This window comes from Dromiciops gliroides, chromosome 4, assembly GCF_019393635.1.
Source record: "Dromiciops gliroides isolate mDroGli1 chromosome 4, mDroGli1.pri, whole genome shotgun sequence".
Lineage (NCBI taxonomy): Eukaryota > Metazoa > Chordata > Mammalia > Microbiotheria > Microbiotheriidae > Dromiciops > Dromiciops gliroides.
The window spans coordinates 106,735,557-106,756,812 of record NC_057864.1 but is presented as its reverse complement, the minus strand read 5'-3'; the positions used below and the strand labels follow the sequence as shown (position 1 = coordinate 106,756,812).

The window sequence follows — 21,256 nt, the reverse complement described above, 5'->3', positions numbered from 1 at the left end:
TAAAATTTATTACCTCCATCCTCAGTTTTTTGAGGGCTTTTGGTCATCCAAGAATCATCATTGTTAGGATGTTCTCTCTGCTGTCTACTATAGAAGGGATCATTTAACAAAATGGACTCTTGTTTTTTGTATGAAACATTTCAAGTTAAGTTAAAATCTCACCTGATGTTGTCAGAGATCACCCTTCCTACATAACCTTAATTGCCTAGTCTCTACTTCTGGCCATTCTTTACATCCTCCTCCTCTCCTTCCCTTCCTCCCTCCTTCCTTGCTCCCACTCTCCCTTTTTCTTTCTTTTTCTTTATTTCATTGCTTCTTTTTCCCTCTCTTCCTTCCTTCCTTCCTTCCTTCCTTCCTTCCTTCCTTCCTTCCTTCCTTCCTTCCTTCCTTCCTTCCTTCCTTCCTTCCTTCCTTCCTTCCTTCCTTCCTTCCTTCCTTCATCCCTCTCCCACCCTCTCCCTTTCTCTCTTTTTTGTTTCATTTTTCCCCTCCCCCCTTCCTTCTTCTTTTTTTTTTTTTGCAGGGCAATGGGGGTTAAGTGACTTGCCCAGGGTCACACAGCTAGTAAGTTTCAAGTGTCTGAGGCTGGATTTGAAACCAGGTACTCCTGAATCCAGGGCCGGTGCTTTATCCACTGCGCCACCTAGTTGCCCCCTTCCTTCTTTTCTTAACAGTCATTAATCCTCTCTGAAATTCTACTGCGATATTAGATGTGCTAGCATTGGTACAGCAGAGATTGTGAATGGCTAAAGGACAAAGATATCCCAACCTCACCCCCCTCCCCAGTCTTTTCTAAATCAGCAGCAATGCACAGATTTCAAACCTTTCCATAGTCATACAGGTATGTGCGCAAAGAAGATAGGGTTTAGTTTGTGTCTTGGAGCGTGTGAAGAGGAAGGTTGCAGAAAGGGACATTCTCCAGATTGATCTACCCACCACTCCAGTTCTACCCTATATTCCAGGTGACTTTCTTGTTCAGATAACTGAAGATTCAGTCCTTTTATCCTAGCCTGAAACCATCATGTCTTGTCCATACCTGCTGTCGAACTTGTTTCACCCTGGTTATGATATTTTGATCCTTCTCTCTCTTCACTCCCCCACCCCCACTGGTCAAATTTCTAAGAGCCAGTTTGGCCAGAATTTACATTGATACTATGAACCAAAATCTCTGACAAGGTTTTGCCCACTCTCATCATTAAATGTTCTCTTTATAAATTTTTAATATAACACTTTTTTTTTCACAATTTAATTACATCTGAAGTAAAAAAAGTCATCTGAATAATCTGTTTTTATAAGAGTCAGGTTGTCCTAACAGAATTAAAAGGCATAAAAATGTTATGGCTATAGCTTAAAGCTGATTATGCTCATGAATAATCTATCTAGGAAGTATAGTGTCAGGTAAAGGATTAGAATTAGAATTAGAATTAAATGAATTAGAAATTACTTGAAGACAGGAACTGTATCTTAATTCTTTTTTATTTCTCCACAGCACCTTGTAGACTGATCTATACAAGGTGGACACTTATTATGATTTGACCTATTTGACATAGATCCTTCTACCTGGAGTATCTATGAAATAAATCTGGAAAACACCCACAACACTGTAACATTTAATCTTCCTGCATCTCCGCAGTATTTGTCCATACCATCCTTTTACTTGATGTGTCTTTGATACCCTTAAGCTTTCACTTTCAATAGCATTCCAAGAATGGTCGGAAAGAATGATTATCCTGAAGTACCAAATAGGGAAAGACCTCTTACACAGACAACAACTTCTTAAGAATCCCTTAGAGCCAGACTTACCGTATAGATTGGTAGCAGCTCCTGAAGAGGGAAAGAATAAAGAAAATAATAAAGTTTAAGTTAAATGTTGATGTCTTCAAGAAGAACCAATGATGCAAATTTAAAGTATAACAATATGTCAAAAGCAGATTTGCATATTTAGAAAATATGCTACTTATAAGTCTTTTAAAATTTGGGTCTAGTGTTTAATATAAAGTATGAACTTAAAAAAAATTTTTTTTGGTCTAGACCTGTGATTTCATCAGGGTCAACACAAATTAGCAACCATTCTGCAATTTATAGTTTTAAAAGTTGCCTAGAACCTTTACAGGTTAGATAACTTGCTCAGGGTCATGTAGTTTATGTGTGTCAGAAATAGGACTTGAACCCAGGTTGTCCTGACTCCTAGACCCGTCCTTTCTCTTCCACATCAAGTATGTTGTATGGCCACCTAAGTCTAGAGAAAATATCAGCTTTAAATAAACCAGTTCTCTAAAATGCTCAACATATAAAAGCTCATTTGAGCAAATTTTCCCATTTCATAGGATTATTTTGACGGAAACACTTGGTAAAACTTAAGTGTTATAGGACCATTAGATATTATTACCAGGAAATAAATGTAAAGCAAATCATGTTTTTATTTGACCTTCCATAATGGGAGCATGAGGCCTTTAACTACACAGACTGTACCTTAGCTCATGATAGCCGAGTTCTCTGGGAACTTATACTCTTGGCTGAGTGTGAATGGCACAGAATTTGACCTCATTTTGCCCTCAAATAATGTATGTGTAAAATGATATAAAATAAATAATAAGGTACAAATATAAAATATATGATTATATTATATAATTAATAAGTATGTAATAAATAATTATATAATTGTGGTTAATGATTATATATCATGTATATACATATACATTGATCTCATTTTACCCTCAAATGATATATTTACTATAACAGTATATAGCAATATATATCAATTATATATCAAAACAATATATGTGTATACACACACACACATATATGTACATACACATATATGAAAGTAGTCCATACTACTGAGGTAAATAAAGTCCTCAGGTGTAGTAGTCAGAAGAGAAGATAATGTCTATTAAGTTTTTCCCTAGAATACTCACTTCATTTTATATTGAAGAAACATTTCCTCTCAAATAGAGTTTCTCATCATTAAACTACAGCTTCCCATTTGTAGATTCAGGACACATACACAGAAGGGAGGATAGGATGTATTTTACTCAGGTAAGCCACATCCAAAAATATATAATGAAGGTGAGACCCACTTGACTCTGTATAAGCCTCTTCCTGGGCTCCACAGTTCCCTGAAACTTCTGTTAAGTGCTAGGATTTCCCTTCTCAAGCTCAAGTTGGAACCATTTTTTAGTAGGTTCTAACTTTTCCTTTCTTTTCCCATATGGTCTAATGGCCTTTCAGTTTTTGTGCAGATACTATCCAAGGATGCCTATACAGAGTGTCTTAGGGCAGCTAGGTGGTGCAGTTGATAGAGCACCGGCCCTGGAGTCAGGAGGACCCGAGTTCAAATTCGGCCTCAGACACTTGATACTTACTAGCTGTGTGACCCTTGGCAAGTCACTTAACCCCAATTGCCTCACAAACCCCCCAAAAAACCAAAAACAGAGTGTCTTGGGGATTTGCATGAAAACTCATTGGCATTGATGGACTAGGGATCATATAACAAACATCCTCATTTTAGTAATTCAGTTCTACACAACCCATTATTTACAAGCAATTGTAAAACATCATTTTTTTTATAACTCAAACTCATCAAGATGATTTAAAAAAGAGAGCATGCCCACTGACCTGAAGGAGTGGTTCCCTTTCCACGAAATTTTGTTGAGCTGGGTCTGGTTGTGTGAAAAGATGTAGTTGTGATAGAACGATGAGTGGTAACAATTCTGGTAGAACTCTGAGTAGTGGTGGATCTTCTGGTTGTTGGTGTGGTAGGAGTTGTTGCAGTGTTTGTTGTGCTGGCCTGTTCTGTTGGTGGGGCAGGTGTTGCCTGAGCAGGTGTTGCCTTGGCCTGTTCTGTTGGTGGGGCAGGTGTTGCCTGAGCAGGTGTTGCCTTGGCCTGTTCTGTTGGTGGGGCAGGTGTTGCCTGAGCAGGTGTTGCCTTGGCCTGTTCTGTTGGTGGGGCAGGTGTTGCCTGAGCAGGTGTTGCCTTGGCCTGTTCTGTTGGTGGGGCAGGTGTTGCCTGAGCAGGTGTTGCCTTGGCCTGTTCTGTTGGTGGGGCAGGTGTTGCCAGAGCAGGTGTTGCCTTGGCCTGTTCAGTTGGTGGGGCAGGTGTTGCCTGAGCAGGTGTTGCCTTTGCCTGTTCTGTTGGTGGGGCAGGTGTTGCCTGAGCAGGTGTTGCCTTGGCCTGTTCTGTTGGTGGGGCAGGTGTTGCCTTGGCCTGTTCTGTTGGTGGGGCAGGTGTTGCCTTGACCTGTTCTGTTGGTGGGGCAGGTGTTGCCTGAGCAGGTGTTGCCTTGGCCTGTTCTGTTGGTGGGGCAGGTGTTGCCTTGGCCTGTTCTGTTGGTGGAGCAGGTGTTGCCAGAGCAGGTGTTGCCTTGGCCTGTTCTGTTGGTGGGGCAGGTGTTGCCAGAGCAGGTGTTGCCTTGGCCTGTTCTGTTGGTGGGGCAGGTGTTGCCTTGGCCTGTTCTGTTGGTGGGGCAGGTGTTGCCTTGGCCTGTTCTGTTGGTGGGGCAGGTGTTGCCAGAGCAGGTGTTGTGATTGATTTTTCAGCTGTTGTTGGGGCCAACGTGGTAGTTCCTAAAAGTGATAAACAGTAAAGCCATAAACAGTAATTAAACATTACTTTTGAAGTTAGCATTTATTAATTGAATGTTTTCTCTATACAAGTATGCAGACTTAACTTTGAGAAGCTCACTACCTTGTGTGACTTTGGCAAGTCAACTAAGCTTCCTGGGCCTCAGTTCCCTCATCTGTAAAATGAGGGGGTTAAACTGGATGACCTCTGAGGTTCCTTCTAGCTCTAGAATTATGATCCTATGATCTTATTATGAGCTTTATGGGAAACTGAAGTACTCATTATTGTTTGTTTTTCTTTCTTTTTTTGGTGAGGCAATGGGGTTAAGTGACTTGCCTAGGGTCACACAGCTGGTAAGTGTCAAGTGTCTGAGGCTGGATTTGAACTCAGGACCTCCTGACTCCATAGCCAGTACTCTATTTGCTAAGCCACCTAGCTGCCCCTGAAGTACTCATTATACAGAATGTTTTTGACCTACTATAAGAAGTGTCGATTCCTCCAAGTGTTGGTGTTCACACCCTTTCCAATTATTTTATATTTATTCTGTATATAATTTGTTTATTAGTATATGTATCATTCCTCCCACCACACAGAATATAAATGTCGGGTTCAGGGACTGTTTTATTTTTGTTTTTCTATCTCCAGAAGTAAATCACAGTCCTTGGCATAAAGTAGGTACTCATAAAAATTATTTTAATTTAATTGCAATGAATTTTATTTTTAGTAGACTTAAAGTCATCATATGGTTTAATAAAGTAGTTCCTAAACTATTTCTAGAATTGATTAAGGTGTGAGGTCGTAGGTTACATAGGAAATGGCACTGACTCTGGATAGAGTCCGAGGACCCAGGTACACATCCCACTTTTGACACTGTGTAACCTTGGGTGAATCACCCATTGTCCTTTGGTCTCTGTTTCCTTATCTGTAAAATGCAGGGGTTGGACTAGGTGGCTTCCGAGGTGTTTTCTAGGACATAGATCTATAAGCCTATGAATAAAAGGGATGGGGAATGAGAGCTGCAAGAATAAGATATGATTGCAGTGAAATTTCCATGTCTTTACTCTTCTTGTCTCAGTGTGTAGTTGATGGACTTTGAAATATAATCCTGTCTGCTTATAATACAAGTTGATGGGAGGGGGGATGGTTCTAAGTCAGTATCTTTGTTCCATGACTTCAAACTGTGTTGGTGAAGTTTTACTGATATAAAGTCATAAAATGGAGTTTCTTCACTGGGGGCTGCCAACACCAAAGAAATGAGAAGTCCAGATCAGATCAAATCTAAGCCAAAGAGTCACCCTGTATAAAACATGGCCACTTCTCATCTCTCTACTTCTTGGACAAACTGAATACTTAACCCACATAACTGCAAGTCCCATCCTTGTATGTTAGACCAGGTTATGCTCCTCTGGAAAGAGCCCAATGGATTGCCAATAATATGGATACCAATCACACTTTGGGATTGTTGGAGTAGCACGGAGAGCCCAGAATATATATCAGGTGTCCTGGATCTAGTTTTAGATCCCTCACTGATTCTATGACTTCAGGTACTTTATGGTTAGGGCCCTCTGTTTTCCCAGTTTGGCCTCTATTTCTTGCCAATATGAAATGGAGAGCGGTAGGGTGGGGCCAGCCTCAGTGTCAGGGTTCCAAGACAAGGGTTCATATCCCAGCTGAGTGATGGTGGGCAAGTCAAGCAACCTCTTGATGCCTCAGGTAAATGTCTAAAACTATGATATAAACAGTCTAAAACTATAACAGCCAAATAATCAGTCTAAAATTCTAGCAGCACCTGCAATAAAACTATTCTTTCCGCTCTGCCAGTTCCCTTTCCCTAATAGGGACTTTGATCTTTCACATAGTTCTTATGTAGAAGGACAGGTGTATTGATTGTTATACATAGTACTTAAGTTATTAATTCACTTATGGAAATTTATTGATAGTAGAAGGAGCAAATGGCCAGTCCCAGTGTCTATTTCATATTAGTGGCCCTTGAATTATACTGGAGTTTTATCTATTCTACAGAATGCTTACAATACAAATGACTAAAGGTCAACTAGTCAAGGTGCTGCTAACTTCCAAATTCTTAAGCATTACCTACATATCCTTAGCCAAACAAATGTCCAACCCCCTTCCCCCCAAAAAAAATTCCAAATGAAACAAAAACCCCCGAACCACAAGGGTCAACAAAATGACAGCAAAGACATCACTCCTGTGGGCAGCTAGGTGTCACAGTGGATAAAGCACCGGCCCTGGATTCAGGACTTGACACTTACTAGCTGTGTGACCCTGGGTAAGTCACTTAACCCTTATTCTCCCCGCCCCCCCCCAAAAAAGACATCACACTCCTTTGCTCAAAAACCTCTCATGGGTCCCCATTACCCAGAGTCATAGATCTAGAGCTGCAAGGACCATAGAGCCATCCAGTCTGACTCCCTCATTTTACAGATGAGAATCAAGGTGCTCACAGAGATTAAGTTCACATTAGGAGCAAGTATAACACAGGCTGTGTCAGGCAGGATTTGAACTCAGATCCTCTGACTCCAGAACAGTGCTCCTTCTCCTATACCATTCTACTTTCCATGTCCACAATCCTGAGTAAGGCATGCAAGGCCATCCTCAATCTGGCTTTAATCTAATTTACAAGCTTTGCCGCTGGCTATTCCCTTTCATGTATCCCATATTTCAGCCATGTTGACTTCTTCTTTTCCCCAAACATGACCAGCACTCTGTGTCTGTTAACCTTCCTCTTGCTGTTCCCGTTCTAGCCACCCTAAAGGGTTCTCTTTGTCACATTCTGCTGAAATCCCACTCAGTTTTCAAGACCCAGCACAAGTATCCCCCATATGGAAATAATCTTTCTTCTCTTTGCCGCCATTTTGTGTCTCTCCTCCGTCAAAGTCTGCTTAGTATTCAATGTGTTTGTGCACACGTCATATCTCTACTATTAGACCATATGGTCATTTCGGATAGGATCTCTGCCTCATTAATTTTTTTATTCTCCTAGTGTAGTGACTTGCTGATGGTAGGCATTCAATAAAAATTTACTAAATCAAACATTTTACTGAATTGATTAATTTCATTTTAGACCTACTGCCTGTTTTTTTTCCTTAGCCTGACAATGTGACCTGAAATATTAAACACGCACGAATAATTTTGCCATTATCATTTGATTCCAAAATTATTTTTAGGCTTCTAAAAATAAATTAATTCATGATAGAATGTAAGCGTCTTTAGGTCAGAGATGGTATCATTTTTGTCTTTGTCTTTGTATTTGTCTTTGTGCCCGGCCCACAGTAAACATTAAGTATTTATTAAATATTTATGCTTATTGATTGCACTATATACAAACAGAAATAAGGAAAATGTTCTGATAGCAGTAACAAGGTATTATTTCCTTACCCTTACATGATGGAATCCCGGGGATCCATTGACTATCAGGACCACAATAGATTGTGCTGTTGCCCACCAGAGTGAATCCAGGATTGCAGTCAAATATCAGGGTGTCCTGATATTTAAAAGGAGGTTTTGATGGTGATATTGTGTGCCCATTTGGGACGACTGGACTTTTGCAATTGACATCTGAAAATAATAGCAACATTTTAACAACCTGTTTGCAAAGTGAGTAAAGGTCAGGAGTAGAGATAGAACATAGAGTCATAGACATTTTTCAAGATGTCTATATTTATTGTAAGCTTTTTTTCCATTTAGAAAGCTTGTTGAAAGACAATACTCCTTTAAGAGAAACTAGGGCATTGATACTGAACCCACACCCTGCCATGTTTTCTCTTCATCTCTAGTGACTTTCCTAGCAGTATCAGGCCCTCTTTACCCACAGTCCTTCACTCCCATTCCTCTTTGAGTCTGCCTTCCTCCTTCCCTACCCCATCTCTTCCCTTCTCTCAATTGCATATGCCCTCCATACCAGAATTTTTAGTTAAATCTCTGAGTGGAAGGGAGTTTTAAAATCAGAAAAGAGTTAAAAACATTGCTAAAAACGATACAATGGGGGGGAAGCTAGGTGGCACAGTGGATAAAGCACAGGCCCTGGATTCAGGAGTACCTGAGTTCAAATCCGGCGTCAGACCCGTGACACTTACTAGCTGTGTGACCCTGGGAGAGTCACTTAACCCTCATTTTCCCACAAAACAAACAAACAAACTAAAAAATGATACAATGGAAAAGTGAATGCCTCTTTTATCAGGTAAAAAGTATCGAGAAAATCCAGTAAGGCACAATATTGCCTCTACAGGGAGCATTTTGGGAGCTAGCTTGAATCAGTGAACCAATTGTTAAATTTTAAGTGTCTTTACACTGTGTAAATCAGCAAATGCTATAAATCTATGCTCAATTTCATTTTATTGATTATTAATACTTAAGAAAGTGATAGAGAAAATATCAATAGTGCAGATTAAATTAAAAAGTGTGCCATGTGTTAAGCTCTTCCCTTTCCCTGCCCCAGAGAACTGGTTGTTAAAATTTACCTAAATACTACTACCTGTACATATAATGTAAATGATGCTGCTGGGCTGATCACCATCTTGACTCCTTCCACACACTTCAAACTCATTTTAATTGTGGCTATTTTTTTCCATGAAGACCTCATTTTCAATTTTGTGATGGCAGTGAATGAGGGAATAGTATTCATGTTTTAGGAATGAATTTTATGGCCAACATTTTAGAAATACATAAGGGAAATCTGTTTCTATTAATTACCTAAAGTGGGATTTTTATATTATGGCACAGTCTCAATTTCAGCTTGCTCTTTCACAAGTATAAAAAAAAGGGCAAAAACCCAATTATTTAAATATATAAATCAGTTACCTTTGCATTCAGGAGGAGGCCCACTCCATTCTCCTTGTTCATTTTCAACAGTACAATGAATAGATTTCTCCCCAATAAGTGAAAAGTCTTTACTACATGTATAAGTTACAGATGATCCATATTTATAACTGTCTTGATTTCCTTGGATTTCTCCATTAGAAATATTTGGAGGTTCTGGACATAAAATTTCTAAAAGGAAAAAGTCCAAGATCTTTAAAACATTAAATGTTTTATGCAAATGGCAATGCATTAAAGACAACAAAATTAGAAATCTTCAAAGGTCCTATTAGTAAAGAAATTAAAACCAATGTGTTAAACTACTTGACTAAAACCACAACCATGTTGCTATTCAAAATGGCATGTTAAATCATAACAGTAAAAATATGACAGTAAAATAATGTAACCAGGTAAACCGCATTATCATTAATGTAACTTTAAAGATGATAAAACAATAGTAATATTCAGTGTGGACCAAATGATATAGCATCTAAATGCTGAAAAGGAAAAGTCAATAAAATTGCAGAGAAAAATAGACAATAAAGCTTTTTTTTTTTTTTTTCCCGGTGAGGCAATTGGGGTTAAGTGACTTGCCCAGGGTCACACAGCTAGTAAGTGTTAAGTGTCAAGTGTCTGAAGCCAAATTTGAACTCAGGTCCTTCTGATTCCAGGGCCGGTACTCTATCCACTATGCCACCTAGCTGCCTCTACAATAAATCTTAATAGCGGGGGACTTCAGTGGATGCTTTTCAGACCCAGAAAAATCTAACCAAGACATATAAGTTAAGTACTTGAATAAAATTTTGGAAAAGTTAAATATGATAGAGTCCTGGCAATTACTAAATGGGAATGGAAAGGTATTTACAATTTCTTAGCTGGGCATAACTCTTTTACAAAAACTGATTATGATTGGAGGCAGAAAGACTTCACAAACAGAGAAAAAGAAAAAAAATATTTACTATATTCCTTACTGACCACAATACAGTAAAAATTATATTCAATAAAGGGCCTTTGAGGAGCAAAATAAAATTAATTAGAAACCAAATAACTTAATCTTAAATAATTGATTGGTCAAATAACAAATCAGAGAAATAATGGAAAATTTCATTAAAGAAAATGACAATATGGAGACAACATGCCAAACTTTTGGGATGCAGCTGAAGTAGTCCTTAGAAGAAATTTGATTATTTCTAAACATATCTTCAATAAAGCAGTGAGAAAATGAGACAATGCATTTGACATGAAACTTAGAAACTAGAAAAGCAACAAATTTTTAAAAACCCAGCCAACCATCAAAACAGAAATCTGGAAAAATTTAAGAAGAGATTCACAAAATTGAACAACCTCCCTCCCCCCCCCCCACTAAACTGATCTATAAAACCAGGAGCTTTTTTTTTTGTTATTCAGTAGGAAAAAAACTTTAAAAATAAGTAGCTATCTAATCTTATGTTTTAAAAAAAGAGTAGAAAACCAAGATGTATTGAAATTGTATTAAAAAGAATTCATAAATGAAGATTAAAATGAAGGAAACTATTACAAGTTATTTTGCCTAATTAATAATCAGTAAAACTGATAACTTAGATGAAATGGCTATTTACAAAAATAAAAAATACCCACAATCCTCCATTCTCAACAATTTTCCCTCTTCCAATCTTGTATAGCATTTTGTTCTTTCTACCATTAATTATCGTGTATTATAGTTATTTGTATATGTATTTTCCCCCGTTAGACTTCATTTCATGGGTCTAAATTTAAATCTTCTTCAGCACCTAGGCTCGTGTCCTGCATATAGTGGGGGGCTTCATAAGTATTTATTGAATTAAGTTGGATTAAAACTAATGCAGGAGGGGGCGGCTAGGTGGCGCAGTGGATGAAGCACCGGCCCTGGAGTCAGGAGTACCTGAGTTCAAATCCAGCCTCAGACACTTGACACTTACTAGCTGTGTGACCCTGGGCAAGTCACTTAACCCCCATTGCCCCACAAAAAAACAAACAAACAAACAAAAAACCAAAACAAACAAATAAAACTAATGCAGGCTCTTCCCTCCCAACGCCAACCCCAAAATGCCCTTGGGAAATTTTATTCTAACATCAGTAACAATAAAAATACTGAGTCAGATGCTTAGGAGGCTAATTTCACTTCCTAGGTTAAAAGAAGACATCTCTGGAAGAGAAGTCAACATCGGCAGGGAATTTAAGAGACAGAACAGAGACAATAGAAGGTCAATGACATGGGAACCAAAATAAGAGAGGGATGATACTGCGGCATAAGTTTAAGAAAACACAGTCCTTTTAGAAGTGTACATTCTAGGGCAGCTAGGTGGCAGAGTGGATAAAGCACTGGCCCTGGATTCAGGAGGACCTGAGTTCAAATCTGGACTCAGACACTTGATACTTACTAGCTGTGTGACCTTGGGTAAGTCACTTAACCCTCATTGCCCCTCCCCTCCCCCCAAAAGTATACAGCCTTCCAATCTCAAGTTCTAGTTCCAAGTAGTTACTACTCCTTGCAATTAAAACCTGATAATAGTTGGAGAAGTATTGAGGCTACAGAGAAGCTATGATTCATTTCTGGTTTTAAGAGTAATTAGAGGGGCAATCACAATTGTAACATTAATCTAGATGTCTTTCAAAGTTTGATCTAGCTCTAAATCTATGGCCCTATGATCATAAAGTTTAAGGCAATGATTTGCAGTCTTTCCAAGTACAAGGACTCCTAGTGAAAGTAAAAAAAAATTAACACAACAGCTCAATAAAATAGAATTGAACTTACAGCAAAATATCCTGTATATCCTTAAAGCTACCATGGATTTAACAGTGTTTTTAAATGTATCTTATTAGGCATAAGTGAAGCATTGATAAAATAAAACAACCAACACAAAACATATTATTCCCACTGCTTATCTGGGAGGACCTAAATACAAATTCAAATTACGATGCTTTATCAGGCTTGTATTCTCAGGCACCTTGCCAGAACATCCCTCAGCCAGCTTGAAACCACACTGGGTAGAGCCAATGGACCTGGAATTAGGAAGATTTTAGGTCAAATCTAGCCCTAGTCACTTGCCTAAAGTAGACTCATCTTCCTGAGTTCAAATCTGGCCTCAGACACTGGCAGGGTAACCCTGACCCAAGTCACATAATTCTGTTTACCTCAGTTTCTTCATCTGTAAAATGACCTGGAGAAGAAAATAGCAAACCACTTCCATATCTTTGTCAAGAAAACCCCAAATGCGGTCATGAAGAGTTAGACACAACTGAACAACAACAACATAGGTCAGAGGCAGGATTTGAACCTAGGTCTTCCTATCATCTTTCAGTGATCTTATATATTACTCTTTGCAGTGACTATATGCCCCATGTCTAGAATGTTCCTCTCATCTTAGAATTTCTGACTTCCTTTAAGACCCATCTCAAATCCTACCTTCTTTTTTGGGGGGGGGGAGGGGGGGCTGGGCAATGAGGGTTGTGACTTGCCCAAGGTCACACAGCTAGTGTCAAGTGTCTGAGGCCTGATTTGAACTCAGGTCCTCCTGAATCCAGGGCCAATTCTCTGTCTACTGTGCCACCTAGCTGCCCCCTTTCTTTCTTTGTTTTTCTTTTCTTTTTTTGGTGAGGCAATGAGGGTTAAGTGACTTGCCCAGGGTCACACAGCTAGTAAGTGTCAAATGTCTAAAGGTGGATTTGAACTCAGGTGCCCCTGAATCCAGGGCTGGTGCTTTATCCACTGCACCACCTAGCTGTTGTTTTTTTTTCACATGGGCTGGGCAGTGCCAGAAGTAACTTAAATGTCACCCCCCCCCAAAACACCACCCAGTTATAAAGTTTTTCATTTATAATTTTTCAATTATAAAGCTTTCATTCCTTAAAACCAATGATAAAAATCTGCTTAGGGAAAAGTCGTTTTTGTTAATTTCAAAATAATGACATTTAGCAGAAAATACACTACATTGGCTTATACTATGACAAGCAGGTAGATCTGTGGGTAGAATTCTGGGCTTGGAGTCAGGAAGACCTCAGTTTGAATTCTGCTTGTAAGTATAAGCTGTGTGTTCTGGGCAGGTCACTTAATCTCTGTGTGTTTCAGTATCCTCAACTTTAAAATAAAGGTGGTGGTGATTATTATCAATAATACTGCCTATTTTACAGAATTAGTGTAAGGATCAAAGTTTATGACATATGTAAAGAGCTTTTCAAACCTTGAGATAATAGGTAAATACTTCCTATTATTATTATTAAGATGCCCCAATAGCAAAATATTAAATATTTTTTGTTTAGTTAGTTTTCTCTTTCTTTCTTTTTTTTTCTTTTTTTTTTTAGTGAGGCAATTGGGGTTAAGTGACTTGCCCAGGGTCACACAGCTAGTAAGTGTTATGTGTCTGAGGCCGGATTTGAACTCAGGTACTCCTGACTCCAGGGCCGGTGCTCTATCCACTGCGCCACCTAGCTGCCCCTTCTCTTTCTTTCTTAATCAGGGTTAAGTGACTTGTCCAGGGTCACACAATTAGTATCAATCCAGATTTGAACTCAGGTCCTCCAAATGCCAGAGCCAGTGTTTTATCCACTGTGCCACCTAATTTCCCCTAAATGATGTTTATTACAGATACTGCAAAATCTACACAACAGTCACTTAATAACTTTTGTTAATGTCTTACCTGTGCACTCTGGATGTGGGTCACTCCAAAGAACATTTTTATCCATAAGAATACACTGGCTGTCTTGTGCCCCCACTAATCTATATCTAAACAAGAGAGAAAAAAGCTGAAAGAAATAGATTCTATTCCCTTTTTTGAATTTTCTTAACCTCTGCAGAAACAATTTGTTTTTTCTGCCAGTAGGTGGAGATATAAGAATGTGATTAAAGTCTAGTGTATAAGAAGTACTGAACTGAGTATTTAAGCAATAGAAATAGTAAAAATGAGGCAATATAAAAGGTAGATTTTTTTTATAAGTAGGAACTCCTTACACACACACACACACACACACACACACACACACACACACCCCAAACACAATGATTTTTCTATGTAATTTGTTATAGGTTATAAATGCCCCAATTTTTCTAGATTTCAAAACTCCTTAGAGACCAATTTTTCTTTCAAAGAAGAATATTTAAAAGGAATCAAAATACGTTTACAGACAAGTTAATAATTAACAAATTGGGCAGCTAGATGGCGCAGTGGATAAAGCACAGGCCCTGGATTCAGGAAGACCTGAGTTCAAATTCGGCCTCAGACACTTGACACTAGCTAGTGTGACCCTGGGCAAGTCACTTAACCATCATTGACCCACAACCCCCCCCCCAACAAAAACAAAAAAATAACAAACATACAGAAATTAGAAGACCTATATTCTTTCACAAAACATGAGGAACAAATGAGTAAGATGACACACCCAATGTCACTTAGAGACTTTGCCCAAGAACTTGAAATTGCAAATGTCAAACTAGGGTGGAAATGCCTTTCCTGCCCTGATCCCTACCCCTACCTTCCCCCGCCAAAAAAACCCCCAAACAAACCAACCAAATTCATAACATTTGTTTAATAGTCCCTAGCACCATAGGATCTAAATTTGGACGGAACCTTAGTCATCACCTGGTCTAGCCCTCTCCACATAATTAATAGAGGCAGGTAGATGACACTGTAAACCTGGAGTCAGGAAGACCTGAATTCAAATTCAGACTCAGGCTGTGTGATCTTGGGCAAGATACTTAACCACTGTCTTCCTCAGTTTTCTCATCTGTAAAATGGGGATAATAATAGCCCCCACCTCCCAGGGTTGTTGTGAAGATAAAAATGATATACTATTTGTAAAGAAGTCTGCAAACCTTAAAGTGATATATAAATGAAAATGTAGGCCGGCATAGAACCCACGTACTCTCTATTGGATTTTCCCCTCTCTGGCAACTAGTATAGATAGCAATGATGAAAATAGAGTAACTATACTGATTCTCAGATTCTGAAGGCTCTGGATTGAAAGGAATTGCAGAATCTTAGAAACCTTTCGTGTCCTATTGAAATACATATAAGTAAGATTGTGTGCTTGGGAAAGAGCCGTGTGTGTGTGTGTGTGTGTGTGTGTGTGTGTGTGTGCGTGTTTTTAAAGAAAAACGAATAGCCTAGAGAGTTTTAGGTTCAAACAAGCAGCCATAATGTAAGTACATAATGTTAAGTCTACTTTGATTTTTCTGCCTTTTTAATGACTCTGTAGTGATGATAGTCAGCCTCAAATAAGAAGACCTTGAAGATTCGAGTCCCACCTCTGACTATACTGGCTTTGTGACCCTGCTCAAGGTCTTAATGCCATTTTTAAGGGGCAGAGAATACACCAACATATCTTGGTAGAGTGAGTTTTCTTACCTGGGAATTCCCTCTACCAATGAAACCCACAGGTCTATCCCTTATTCCTATATAACACAAACTTACCCTTTGTCACAAGTAAAAGTGATTATTGAGCCCAATAAGGTGTCAGTTGTTATGCTGACAAAACCGTTTAGTAGCTCTGGAGGAGTTGGACATGATTTTCCTAAAAAGAGAATGAAAATGGAATTATAGGCTTTATCTTCCTTTCATCATACACATTCAAAATACCATCTGACACACATTCTTCACCACTTTCATTCCAGAGCACTGTTGAAAAACAGTATTATTTTTCACTATTATATAACACATGACACATGGTATTATTATTGGTAATATTATATGGTGTTACCAGTAATAGACCAACACATCTCTTTCTTTTGACTTTTCCTTTATGTCCACCTTCTTCTTAGAAGATTTCACCAAAGAGACTTTAAAAATGCTGTTTTCATTTCATTTAAAATATATGTATATCTATTTATTTTATTTTGAATTTATGGAACAAAACAAACATTTCCATGATATCATATAATAAAAAAGGATTGCACATGACAATGCAAATCTATTACGCACAACTTGCTATTCCCTTTTAATGTATAATAATGTAAATATCATGTAAACTTCTTTCTTTTTCTTTTTTTTTCTTCCCTTCCTCCAAACCCTAGAGATAGATACCATTAGACACAACTAGGAACACGCACATTCTATACATACTTATATTTATCAGTTCTTTCTCTGGATGTAGATAGTATCTTCCTTCATATGTCCTTTATAGTTAATTTGGGTATTTATAATGGACAAAATTACTTATTCCCTCTAAGTTGCTCTTAAAACAATATTGCTGTAGCTGTATACGTTTTAATTTTCTTTAGTGAAATTTACAGTCATCATTTAAATATGACTCATGTGGTACTTGGGAAGTTATCTTAAAAGTCTGCCTATTGGGGCAGGTAGGTGGCACAGTGGATAAAGCACTGGCCTTGGATTCAGGAGAACCTGAGTTCAAATCCAGACTCAGATACTTGACACTTACTAGCTGTGTGACCCTGGGCAAGTCACTTAACCCTCATTGTCTCACAAAAGAAAACCAAAAAACAACAACAACAACAAAAAAGTCTGCCTATTTCTAAACAAACAAATGAAGTTAATAAATAATAAATTTAGCATCCAGGAATAATCTAAAGCAAAAACTGCATGTACTCCTTTTATGAAAGGGGAAATTGATATTCATTTTTTCCCAACCCCATCCCCCACACTTCACTTGAAAGAGAAAACTTATTTTCAAGTCATACTTACTTTTACAAAATTCAGAGGCACTGGACCACGTTAGATTCTGAAGGCATGTAAGCTTTGCTGGCAGAGAAGGATCTCTTTTATAACCTAGACGGCACTCATATTGTACAACAAAACCCACTGGAAAGTAGTTCTGTTTACTAAACTGTTTTTTGAGTGAAGCAAAACGTAATGAAGGTGGGACATTACAGGTACCTGATGATGAAAAGCAAAAAATAGAAACAATAAGAATCCTTTTATATAATTTTAGTTTTGCTCCTATAAATCATATCAGCTGTGACCACCTCAATATGAATATTCCCCCCCCCTCCCCGCCAAGCTGCAGATTGCAATCCATTCATGCTTAGGCACTGAAGTGGCTCAGTGGATAAAGGGCAGGACCTAGTTTGGAAGACTTAAATCTAAATTCTGTCTTAAATACTACTTGTGTGACCCTAGGCAAGTCACTTAACTTCTGCCTGCCTCAGTTTCCACAACTGTAAAATGGAGATAGGAGCTACAGTAGAAAGTGCTGGGCCTGAAATCAGGAAGACCTGAGTTCAGATCTGGCCTCAGACACTTACTAGCTGTGTGACACTTGCCAAGTCACTTAACCCTCTTTACCTCAGTTCCTCACCTGTAAAATTTGAAGAATGAAATGGCAAAGCATTCCAGTAACTTTGCCAAGAAAACTTTTTTTAAGAGTTGGATATGACTAAAAATGACTGAACAACAACAATAGCAAAAAACCCTCAAGATAATAATAGCACCTGCTTCTCATGATTGTTGTGAAAATCAAATGAGATAATATTTGTAGTGTTTAGCACAGTGTCTGGTATATAGTAGGTGCTTAATAAATGCTTGTTAATTTCCTTCCTTCCTAACCCAGAAAACTCTGGTTCAAGTCCTTCCATAAATTTCCTACAGAAGGTCCACCCAACATATGAGGGGGGGGGTGTCACACTGATTTCCCTTTTCTGAACTTCTTTCTATTTATTGTTTATGCTACTCATTTGACAACTAACATCCTGCTATAACTTTTCACAATTAAACTATTTTCTCTTCTGCCTTTCATGCCTGGAATACACTTCATCCTCAACACAACCACCTCTTAGAATTGCTAACTTCCTTCAAAACTCATCTAAAGTGTCACTTCCTACCTGAGGAGCTTCAGGAACCCCCCAGGTGTTAATGGTTAACCCTTTCCTCATCCCCTGCAAAATTATTTTATATTTGATAGTATTGATATTTTTTACCCCCTGCCTTCTTGAGGGCAGGGAGTGTTTCCTCTCTATCTTTGCATCTGCAGCGCGCAGCATAGTATCTGGCACATAAATAAATGCTTGTTGATTGAATGATTATAAATTCTTCAAAGACAACAAAGGTGAGGGACTTTTCTTTTTATATCCCCTTGTATCCAATAGGTGTGAAATAAATAGGAATTAAACACAAGGCAGTTAATATGCCACTTAAAATTCTGTTTGAATAAAATTTGAGAAATGATTTCAGCTCTAGAATAGGTACCCAAGAGTATTACCTAAAATAGCTCTGATTTTTTTTTTTATTCCCCAACTAGTTGTGACTATCTTTATTAATTGGTAAGAGGCTTGTAATGTTAGAAAACCTTTTAATGAGGAGCAGAACTGATTCAGGTAAACAATGCCTTCATTCAGTAAGACTGTGAAGGCATTTGGGTTAACTTGCTAGAAAATGCTCAGCATTGACTCATTAACAGTAAATCATGAAAATTTGAATATCCATTTAGATGACACTAGATGTCAGCTTTTCATAAGCATATTAAAAAGAAAGACTTACGATTACAAAACTCTGACAACTTTGACCACTTATCAGGTTGAAGACAGACCACCGAGTCTGACTTGCCAGGAATTTTTACAAATCCTTCATTACATTTGTATGTTATAGTGGTATCGACAGGAAAACTTGTTAGACCATTCAGTTCTGGCTTGGCATTGGGTATATCTGGAGGGATGCTGCAGGCACCTACCAAAAAAAAGTGAGCTGAAATTAGTGAAATAACGTTTTATTGTAACTAGGTCCTTTCAAGTGATCATGAAAATAAATAAATAAAAGGAAAACCAGGTCTGAACAGAACCAGGGATTGGAATAGTATAAGAGATGCAAGAATTCTACCTCTGGTTCTACTGATAAACATCCGTGTGACCGTAGCCATATCACTGAACTTCTCTATGCCTCAGTTTTCTCATGTGGTTCAGAGTGGACATAAGTAGCAATTGTTTCTATTTTGACCAGAAATCCTAAGGGTCTCTCTCCCCGCCTTCCCCACATTTATCTATTTATTTCTTTGCCTCCTTTCTTACCTACCCTTAATCACTGAGTAGATGTTGCCTCAGGCAAACTGAGACCTGTGAAAGGCCTCAGATTAAAAGGCCAAGGTATCCCATTGTATCCCAGGTAATCCCAGTTGTCCTGATCTATATCTCACCACTGAACCCAGATGGCACTGGAGAAGAGAGAGTGAAGGTGGTGAATTTGCACAGCCCTGCATCACTTAAATCGAATTCATTTCAAGTCATGATATCACCCCCAATGTCATGGTCCTCTTTGAGAACAAAGGACAAACGCCAACCTTATCTGTAAAATGTCATAGCTATGGATTAAATGAGCTCAATTCCAACCCACTATCATTCATCTTCTTTTCATCCAGAACCAGAAAGGAAACCAGAAGGGAAAGATGCTTTCATTAAGCCACTTCATGGATGGGCTGTGTATACTTGGAACTCATTAGCTATCTGCTCAAGGAAGGAAGGAAGGAAAAAAATATTTGGAAGGCACTAGCATGGTGTGGTGGATAAAACTAGATTTGAAGAAAGATGAACTAAGTTTGAATCTCACTCTGCTTCTTACTTACCTTTGTGACTTTGAACATGTTACTTGTCATCTCTGAATTTTAGTTTTCTTCTCTTTAAAATAAAACGACTGGATCAGATGTTCTCTAAGGTCTTTCCCATCTCCAATCCTTTAAGAAACCAGGGTGGTTTTGTTTTTTTTTTCCCTTAGAGAGTTCACCCTATTCGAGTTCCCCATGAGGTTTTAAGAGAGATTATTATTAACTTGTTCAGCTTGTTGGAGTATTGGAGTTTGAAAGCTGCCTCTGAAACTAGCTATGAAACTGTGAGCAATTCATTCAACCTCTGTAAGCTTCAGTTTCCTCATCTGTAAAATGGGAAAAAATACTTACACACCTACTTCGTAGCGTTGACGTGGAGAAAGGATTTTTGCAAACTTCAAAACTCCATAGGAATGAGTTTCTATTAATGAAAACCTCCATCACATTTCACTTCTAAAACCTAGCCACTCTGGTGAGTTTCGTTTTTTATTTAGAGATAGTGTCCAAAGAAAACCTCATTTTTACTAGCACATTCACTTTCATTCGCATGGAAACCCATCCTCTATACTCCTTTGGTCCCCAGCACCTTTCGGTTGCCATGACGACAGACTCACTTCCAACCCTCTCCCTTGCCCAAAGCCAATAAGCAGTTCGGCTAGGGGGCTGAGGCGGCCCCCAGTTTCCACTCACCACGCGCCGCGGGCACGCACAGCAGCAGTAGCAGCAGCAGACACGGGAACCCGAGAAGCCCCAGCGTCTGGGGTGCACTGTGGGACGCGGGGCTCATGACATGCACAGTCCCAGGGACAGCAGCTGGGTTTCGAGGTAGCTCACGCTGAGCGCCCCGCGTTGGAAAGAGGAGGAAAGCAGAGTCCACAGAAGTGCTCTCTTCTCACTAGGAATTACTCTTTGGACACGGAGTAAGCAGCAAGTGTTCCCAGTCTCTCACTAAATGAAGGCGGGCCAAGGGTGGGGCCAAGGCTCTGAGTCTTGGGGGAGGAGGAGCTGAGCCTAGGGCAGGTGCTGGAAAGAGGCGGAGCCTCTGAGGCAGTGAGGGTTGGGACCTTGACTTTTGAGTCTGGGCGTAGGAGAGAGCCTAGGGACTGGGTGGCGGGGTTTGGCTGGAAACCCTAGCTGGGCTAGACTGCAGGTTGGGACTGAAAAATGACATCTTGCATTTGGAAAATGTAGATACAGGGACTTAAATGTGTCACAGAATAATGGGATTTAGAACTGGATGGGAGCTTAGTGTAATCTGCTTCAACCCCCTTATTTTTACAGAAGAGGAAACTGAGGCTTTAAGAAGGGAAGAACGGAGAATAGCACATAAGCTTTGTGAAATTCAAAATTGGATATACGGAGCATTAAACTCCC

General features: G+C 38.9%; 1 protein-coding gene across 1 annotated transcript; it reads right to left on the bottom strand.

The window, feature by feature from the left end:
* Positions 1–1,335: 1,335 nt before the first annotated feature.
* Positions 1,336–20,669, bottom strand: CD55 (CD55 molecule (Cromer blood group)). Its single transcript, XM_044003154.1, has 9 exons — positions 20,573–20,669; positions 18,829–19,014; positions 17,038–17,229; positions 15,808–15,907; positions 14,038–14,123; positions 9,386–9,574; positions 7,964–8,143; positions 3,619–4,566; positions 1,336–1,824 (listed from the first exon to the last, which is right to left on the bottom strand). Exons 1-9 carry the CDS (start codon positions 20,667–20,669, stop codon positions 1,538–1,540), a joined length of 2,265 nt encoding a protein of 754 aa, XP_043859089.1. The 3' UTR covers positions 1,336–1,537.
* Positions 20,670–21,256: the final 587 nt, after the last annotated feature.